Raw genomic sequence first — 8,774 nt, 5'->3', positions numbered from 1 at the left:
GACTTTGTTTTGTCCCAACTTTGTTCCAGTTGTTCTTCGGAAAACGTTGTATTCTTTCTTTGCACTTTGCTCCTGTTGCATAACCATGTATAAGAAAGCATTTTGAAAATAATAATTTTTAAATTCTTAGAATCTCCTTTCAGATTGGGTAATAAACCAGCAACTGCAGTGGGTTACTAGTCAGTACACAGCTCAAATGTTTAGTCATTTCCGTGGATTTTCCATACTCAGCAGTAGTGTATGTGTCATTACTTCATCTCTGGTGGTAGTTTAGAGGAGCTAGCTCAGCTCAGCTTGTTTTTAATGTAGATTTCTGTATATACATTGAGAGATACATTGTGTTACACTTTGATTTTATTGTCTTGTGCAGCAGAGCTTTGTGACAATTAGGACCGCAACTAACAATTCTTTTAGATGTGAATACATTTTTTGATAATTTTCTCAATTCATTTAACTAATTAATTGCTTGGTATGTGAAACCTCAAAAATTGCGAAACGTCCATCCCAATCTCTGAGAGCCAAAGGTAGCATCTTCCAATTGTTTGTTTTGTCCAGCGACCAACTCTCAGATTTTCAAGTTCCTATCAAGTAAGACAAAGAAAATCAGTACATTCTGAAGAGCGGAGAAGCTGTACGCTGGTTGGACCAACTGAAATAACTTTTCTCTGGGCCCCTTCTTAAACAATTCATCATCTTATTGGAACTTTTGTGGGCCCACTTCAGCTGTGGGCCCTGAAAATCATGATCCCTTTTCATTCCCAATGGCTACAGTACAGCATGAGGCAACTCACTTGCAAACCACTAAACCGTTAAGGGTGTGTACTCATTCCAACATCTGCTGAGTCATATCATCTCCCAAACCCTTTTCTCTACGTGTAAATAATCACACTGTACCATCAAAACAACAGCCAGACACTGCTGTGTAAACCCTGACAGAGTTGGACAAGCTTTAGTCTGATTGGCTGCAGCCTGAAATTCTTCCCCTTGTTCATGGCCTCTTTCCAGTACTTCCCTTCATGTCTTGCAACTGCAGAGCCCTTCGGGGCTGTCTGATACATTCCAAAAGAGAAAAACACGCCAGAGGGAGGGAAGAGCAAAAGGCGGGCACAACTTATCTCACACGTAACACGCGTAACGTGTGCTGCCAGAGAACAGTGCTCAGAGGAAGTGACTCCACTGAGGGAGAGGAGGGAAAATCCCGTAAGAGGATCAGGTTGCAGCAGGCAATGAGGTCATTTCAGTGGTTGATGTTATTGGGGCAGATAGTTACATCAGGTTTGTTCATTCAAATTTATATTAGTATGTCAAAATATAATGTTTGTCCAGCTTGAATGAAGGAAGGGAAGTGGAAATAATATATATTCAGTTGTTAATATGCTGATAAACATTAATTTTCAGACATAAACATCTTGTTAGGATGACTGACAGAACACTACAGATAATAACCCCCAGCCATTCAATGGTGAAAAGTAAGTACATTTACTCAAGTGCTCAAGTACCTCAAGTACAACTTTGAGGTACCTATACTTAACTTGAGTACTTCCATTTCATGTTGCTTTATACTTGTAGTCCGCCACATTTCAGAGGTAAACATTTAAACAATTCGCTCCACTTTATTTATTTGACAGATTTACTTTTTACGTTACTATTTGCTTTTAAAATTAAGTTTAAACACACAATCTTAGAGAATACAAAGCATTGTAAAAATGCTTAGCTTGACCCCACAGAAAAACAAGTGTGTAAGTAAATTTAGCTGATAATACTTTTTTCCACCAATGCAGATAACAACGCCCCACACCCAACCGTCCTCCTGCAAGGGCGAGGAATGAATGAAAACTCTCCCTTTACAAAATGTAATACTTATTGTCACAGGTTGTAGGCTCCTACAAGTTATCTTGTAATTGTGTTAACCTTGATGTTTTTCTTGTGTTAAAGGTTACTGCGTATTAAGTACATAATCCAAACCATTATGACTGATAACTGCCTCTAAATCTAACCAACAACGCTGTTCTCAAGCCTATTCATGACTGTTGTTGACCCAATCATGCAAAGCCAGGCTCATTCAAAACAAAACTCTCTCTGTATTCACAGTACAGTCTGGCCTGTTTCTTACATAACCAGCTTAGTCGAATCATTAACCCGAATCGGGTCCTCACTTCCCCTCTTCATGACTTTAACTGGGACACTGGGCAGATTTCATAAGGGCTATAATATCAACTGTAGAATTACAGTATTTCCTCAACCACAGACGGGTATTGATGTCTGACGCCACCCAGTGGACAGTTTTTTGAACATGTGCTGCCACCACAGTTTAGTCATGTGAGGTTCGAGTCTCGTGTGACCTTCAGCTGCCAAGTGTATCAGCAACAAACACCTGCAGGTTTGACATCTGAGAACCTGCCTGGTGGCCTGAAGCCCAAAGTGTACAATAACACAAACTTGATAATGTCTGAGTCACCAGCAAGCCCTTACTGTATTTGGTTCATTTCCACATAACTTTTCAATGAATGCAACCAAAGCCCAAATTGATTTAAATGACTGAAATGGTATTTAAAGCATTAAAAAAATACTCTAAAAAACTGTGGATACTGTGTTTTTCTCGAGGTGATTTAACATCATAGGACTGTTTGTACAGAATACCTTGTCTGCCCGAAAATAATACTACATTACTACTTTGAGTGGAATAACAGAACAATGTCTTTCCTACCCCTGTAATAAAAATCCACAGATTAAGTTTAGCCATAGCCCAGCACTGTAATTTTCAGTTAGGAAAAAATCTAAATCAATTAGTGATTACTAAATCCAAATTATAAGAGTAGAGAATCATTTTAATGTAACAACATAATGATTTCATAGATTTACAGTAAGAAATCGTACTAATTTTAGATCATTTTAACAGAGAGAAAGACAGAAGCATCCTGGAATGATTGAGATTCAAATAAAATAGAAAAACAAAAACATCAACACAAACATACACCTCTTAATACTGTGCTCTGATAAAAGGTTTGAAAACTTTTCTTTTTTTTTTTTTTAAAAGGAACAGAACGCCTCACATGACAAGGTTCTTGGTTAAAACCTACTGTATGTGGCTAAATAGATTACAGTACTTAAATATAAAAATAGACTCTTTTCTGAATTTGTTTGTTCTTTTAGTTCTCTGCTGCAGTCTTCTAGATGGACGGATGTGTTCGTCCGGCGTGTCCACAGGTGCGCTGCGCTCTCTCAGTGGCACATCCGAGAGGTCATCTCTTTCTGTAGCAGACAAACCACATACACACAGTGCAGCCAGTTACAGCAATGAAGTACTCATCAAAATGTTTCCACAGTTAAGGATGCAGTAAGTATACTTTAAATGTATTTGTAAGATCATGAGGTAAACATAAAATTGGAAAAAAAAAAAGCAACAGATACATTTTTGCAAATAAAAAGAAAGCACAGTAACATCTAGTAGATATTGTACAGTCTAAGCACTTTAATGCAGTACCTCCGTTTGGTAATTTCATGTAACTCTGCATATACTGGCAGGTGTTATACAGTTATATCTGACACTTCTAATTTCTTTAGAAAAAGACCCATCACCTTTTATTGGATTAAGAAAATTTCTACTCCAGATATTTACAACACTGCTACAACTAGTTTGGGGTTTAGTCTTTGTAATTCCATTTCTTCAAAACACATCAAAGCTTTTATTTGCATTTACTCAACATAACTACATTGATTTTCATATCTAGCTCCATATGACATCCTATCCGCTCTTTGACTCACCAGAGGCTCCAGCTCTTTGTGGTCCGTCAGGTTGAACTCAGTGACAAAGTAATAGAAATGCTTGTAGCAGGTATTGACGTGAGCCTCGGCCCCCATCTGGCTCACACGGTCAAAGTGGTGGATGTAGACGTGGACAAACACCCGGAACAGACGAGACAAAATCTTCTTAGCCACCTGCATGAAGGTCTTAGGGAAGGGAGTACCTGGGAATCAAACAGATGGAGATTGGAGAACACTGCAGTCAATCCGTGGTGACCTTTCACTATCTGCACCACAAAAGGCAACTGATTTGAAATACCAAAGTTTTTAATGGAAAAGTTTTTAAAAAATCTTTTAATGGACATTTACTATTCTATGTGTTCCTTATCCTTCTCTTGTGCTGTGGAGCCCATCAGGTTGAACAACAGCATGCTCAAGGACTCAGCCAGTATCACTTCATTCGTGACTGGAAAACCAACGCGACTTGGGCTGGGGGGCATAAGCCTCAGCTCCAACCAAGTGATTAATTTAGTATGTCGTTTTGCTTTGACTAATTCAATAATATTTCAGGAATCTGTTACAGAGGACAGGCCCGTCAGAGGTCGTTTCTATTCATAGCCTGCTGTACATTGTGTGACCCATTTTTAAATCCATTGCTTGGATGTTTCTGTAGTTAGTCAGATGCCAAACCAAAGCACATGGCACACAGTCCACACATGCACAGTGCAAGAGACTGAGATAGAAAAGCGAGAATGCCACAGCAGCAGAAGATAAAGTGATGGTGTTTACAATGTTCAACAATGAAGGTAATCCAATAAATGTGGCCTTGCAGATTTAATCTAAAACATCATTGTTGTCCATCATGTGAGCGTTATCTGAGCCTTCACACTGCAGGATTTTACCTTTATCTCATTTTCCTTTGTACATGTTAATCATTACATGTTAATTACATGTTAATCATTTAAGTGGCTTTTCGCGACTTTCGTGTGACTCATGCTGAAAGGGCAGAAAGCTTACTCATTTAAGTAATTTATTGAGTAAAAAATACCAAGTATTTGCATGTGACAGCAATAGTTCCCAACTTTTGCAGCTTGTGACCCCCTCAAAAAAAAACTGTCTGAGATTTGTTAGATGTATTATTGAAATAATATCCTGTAAAACTAAAATAATTCAGTGTTTTAGAGGACAGAAAGCAAACATTAGAGGGAAGTCTAGAAAATAAGCAACTCTGTATAGCATAAATATTTTTTTTCTGTGGTTTCCTCTGCTGTTAATAATCCTGTGACCCCTCAAATTTATTATCACATTGTGGGGATCCTAACCCCTACATTAGGAATCACTGAATTAAAACATCTCAACTGTAAAAACCTGCTGCTTCCTACCATTATTAATTTAATATCACTAAGGTTTTAGACAAAATAAGAAAGTCTAAGAGGTCCCTTTGAGCTCTTAAGTCTTGGAATGGTCACGGATTGTTATTTCATGACATTTTATGGGACAATGGACTGAAATAACTTCATTGACAATGACAATTACAGTACTGGCTGGTCACAGCCCTACTTGCTACGTCAGTAATCTGTGGACATTATGAATGGGTGGTGGCTTGGTTTGCACACAAGTGAAGTTCAATACCTGACTCATTTAAAAGGCTTAGATCTTTTACAGCAGGATTTCTTGAACGTGTGCCACGCTAAGCATCACTCAAAACCAAAAGGTTTCTGACCTACTAATTCTGAATCATTAAGGAACCACAGTCTTCACACACCATCTGTAGCTAAGCTCAACACTTACCGACGTTGGTGGGGAAGATGTTCTCATTGTTGATCTGTACCTCAATCCAGTCCATGAGCAGGCTCATGTATTTGGGGGCCGACAGCGCAGTCGGCCTCTTGTACTTGTGCTCGTCCTGCCAGCGGTATTCGTACTTGGGCCCACCGGACATGACAGGGCAGGTTTGATCGGTGCAGGAGTCGCTGATGGTGCCGTAGATGAGGTTGATGCGGTTGAAGAAGTCGACCACATGGACAGCCACCCAGTCGTTGAGGTCCTCGCCATGGGGCAGCTGCACGGCCTGCTTCAGGTCCAGCCCGGCATTCAGAGACGCCTGGGCCTTCTTGTGCAGCTCGAAGCGCTGCGTCCCGGGCTCAAACTTGCGCTTGGGCCGGAATGTCCTATCTTTGTTGAAGACTTGTTTCAGAGCCAGGGACATGGTTGCATGTGGTGGCGGCAACTGGTGATTTGTTTGAACGCTTCTGGTGAATTATTTACTGTTGAAAGTCAAAAAGGTTGCGTAAACAACCAGTGCAGAGTTTTCCTTATGGACTGTGTTTTGGTGTTTGTTTTGACTCAGTCTGTAATTCTGTGATCCTGCATATGATAAAACGAGAGGAGAGAGAGACAGGGACAGAGTTTGGTTAATGAATGCACATTTGCATTGGATTGCACAGTTTCTGTCAAACCTCATTTTGAGGTACCACTTAATCCTTATATTTTACAAAATATTACAATCTAGAGCTGCTCATAATATTTTTCTGTATTAAATTATCTTCTGATTATATTATTGATTAATCAATTAAATTATATGGTCTTTAAAATATATATATTTTTTAAATAGAGGGCAAATGCCCATCACAATTTCCCAGAGTCCAAACCCAAATAGATTCACTTTATTATCAAAAAAGACAAAAAACATAAAAAAGCTCAGAATTAAAAAGTTGAAAAATAATCAAATAGTTGATCGACTGAAAATGAATTTACTTTTAAAACTATTTTGATTACTGATCAGATTATTATTGGAGATATTTATTAAGATAAAATGCTTAAAATGTTACATTCTTGTTCCACCTCCTTCAGTGTAAGTATTTTCTGTTTTTCTCTGTTTTATATAATTACAGTTTTATAATTAGTTTTTAAGCGGTTGCTTAGGCAAAAAAAGACATCTGAAGACTCCACCTAGAAACATTAAAGGGTTTTTTTTTTTGCCATTCTCTAGCATTTTACAGATCAATCAACAAACCAATTCATGGAGACAATCATGGGCAGATTAACTGATAATGAATCATTAGTTGCAGCACCAATAACATATTTGGCCCAGTTTAAACTTACATGCAGGAATGTAGCAAAGTTTAAGCCCTTTATCCACCTTCTTGAGCTGATATAAATCTTAAACTCATGATGTTTATCTTGAAAAGTGGCATACAAATTGAGATCATGTGAAGATGAACGTATACATTTCAAGTAAAGGAGCATAAATAAATTTGAATGAAAATGTGTGAATTAAGAGGTTTACTGATGATCAAAATGCAGGACAGTTAATCTACAATACATGGTTGTCTGAGCAGGCTGATTCAAATGCATTAATGACGACCAGAATTCACCTTTTGTCTCATCACCTCAGGTAAACGGCAAGTCTCGACAGTGACAACAGAAAGGCCTGTTGAAACGATGAAACACCGTCCCTCAGTCAACGTGAGTCATTTCCTATTTCAGATACTAATTCACCGTGAAACCAAGAATCTGCGGAATGACAATAAAACGAAGTCTAACAGCCTGTTACCAATATAACAGGACCCTGCCTCGTCCATTTAGACCTCCACCTACATTTCTGCACCGTCATCTTCACAATAATACAACCTTCACGTCGTTGTTGTCACATTTTCCGACATAAAAGCCAGAGATTAAACAGCAGGGCACATGACGGCTGTACGAAGTTTATTCGTGACGTGACTAGCTAACTCGGTCAGACTTGTTGCTTCCTGTAACAGATAAAAAAAAACCCCAAACAAACCCGAAAGAAATTCACCTTATTCACACTCAATTCACACCACATCTGAGATAAAACCGTCGAAAATCAGTCGTTATCGCAGACGGGTGATCAAACGGTGATGAAATCGCACCGTTGAAAGCCACTTTCCCGAACTTACTTGTTCCGCCTTCCTGTTCCGTCAGTTTCCTTCGATGTTTGATCGAAAATTTTCTGGTTACTGATCAATAGCTTTACGTCAACAACATGCACAGACTACATTATGGATACATGGTGCCATACATGCTGTAGAATTACTGATAATTCAAAAAACATGCCACTTTAATAAAGAAACTAACGCCAGACTCCTCCCTACGAAACGAAAAGTATACCAGAGTCGAGTTAGAGGCACTACAAAGGACTTCCGGTGACAATCTTCAAAATAATGAACCCATTAAACCGCTGTAATGTAATGCAACATTTAGCTGTAGCCTACTTATTAGCTGTAAACATTAAACAGAAAACTAGAAGTATGATCAATCACAAAGCTGTTACTAAACAACAATATTACTGCTTTTATTTCCCTGAAATTATTACACAGCATTTATTTATACCCATTAACTGCAGGGAGGGATGGACAGCGTGCCCACAGGCCCCCCGCCCCTCCTACACAGGTATAAAGACACCCACATTGAAATTTTTTTGTTATTTTTTTCTGTTCGTGGTTGATTTCAATCTTTTTAAAATCATTTTGTGTCTCTTTGTATTTGATTTGTGTTTGTTTTGGGCAATTTTGAGTCTGTTTCTGGTCATTTTGGATCTCTTAGTCTTTGTGGTTATTTTGTCTCTTAGTTGTCATTTTGCGTCTCTTTGAGGTCACTTTGTGTCTCTGTGGTTCTTTTGTGTTGCTTTGTAATCATATATCTTTTTGCAGTCGTTTTGTGTGTCTTTTGGATAATTTTGTGTCTCTTTGTGGTTTTTATGTCTTTGTAGTCATTTTGCATCTCTGTGGTCATTTTACATGTCTCTGTAGTTGTTTTACATCTCTGTCTTGTTTTTCATTCTTTCTCTTTCATTTGATTGACTTTCACTTCATACAGAAGGGCCCAAATGAGCCTTTGAATCCTGTGCCGACTCAGTAATGTTGTAATTAAGTTTTGGTACTGGCATTCTGGACATTTTGTTTGTTTGTTTGATGGTTTGTTTGTTTGTTTGTTTGTTTTTAATTGTTGATTTGTTTTGTTATGTATTCTTTGTTATATTACTTTCAATTCACATTGATTACTTG

The 8,774-nt window shown here is 38.3% G+C and overlaps 1 protein-coding gene and 1 long non-coding RNA gene across 4 annotated transcripts; one reads left to right on the top strand and one right to left on the bottom strand.

Moving 5' to 3' along the window:
* Window positions 1–1,366: 1,366 nt before the first annotated feature.
* mob3a (MOB kinase activator 3A) lies at window positions 1,367–7,895 on the bottom strand. 3 transcript variants are annotated; one of them, XM_023394595.2, is made up of 4 exons: window positions 7,668–7,895; window positions 5,536–6,111; window positions 3,766–3,968; window positions 1,367–3,252 (listed from the first exon to the last, which is right to left on the bottom strand). In XM_023394595.2, exons 2-4 carry the CDS (start codon window positions 5,951–5,953, stop codon window positions 3,223–3,225), a joined length of 651 nt encoding a protein of 216 aa, XP_023250363.1. In that variant the 5' UTR covers window positions 5,954–6,111; window positions 7,668–7,895; the 3' UTR covers window positions 1,367–3,222. The 3 variants fall into 3 exon arrangements, with proteins under 3 accessions (XP_023250363.1, XP_023250365.1, XP_023250366.1); XM_023394597.2 differs by having other exon boundaries at window positions 7,547–7,685; XM_023394598.2 differs by lacking the exon at window positions 7,668–7,895 and adding an exon at window positions 7,122–7,257.
* Window positions 3,237–8,682, top strand: LOC147817505 (uncharacterized). The gene is made up of 3 exons (XR_015436317.1): window positions 3,237–3,337; window positions 7,142–7,212; window positions 8,114–8,682. It is a non-coding gene; the product is annotated as an uncharacterized LOC147817505 (long non-coding RNA).
* The last annotated feature ends 92 nt before the right edge of the window (window positions 8,683–8,774 follow it).

Source organism: Seriola lalandi, unplaced genomic scaffold (assembly GCF_002814215.2).
Source record: "Seriola lalandi dorsalis isolate HSWRI2012SDOR001 ecotype SW California unplaced genomic scaffold, Sedor1 jcf7180002054949, whole genome shotgun sequence".
NCBI classification, from domain to species: Eukaryota; Metazoa; Chordata; class Actinopteri; order Carangiformes; family Carangidae; genus Seriola; species Seriola lalandi.
Note: the sequence above shows the minus strand (reverse complement) of the source record. Positions and strands in the feature narration are given on the sequence as shown.

Excerpts from the sequence above, each read along its gene's own strand:
- mob3a (XM_023394595.2), bottom strand. The coding sequence starts at position 5,953 with ATGTCCCTGGCTCTGAAACAAGTCTTCAACAAAGATAGGACATTCCGG. Across the intron at positions 3,969-5,535 it reads CATCTTCCCCACCAACGTCG|GTACTCCCTTCCCTAAGACC; the intron begins GTAAGTGTTGAG and ends TTTGATTCCCAG. Across the intron at positions 3,253-3,765 it reads ACAAAGAGCTGGAGCCTCTG|AAAGAGATGACCTCTCGGAT; the intron begins GTGAGTCAAAGA and ends TGTCTGCTACAG.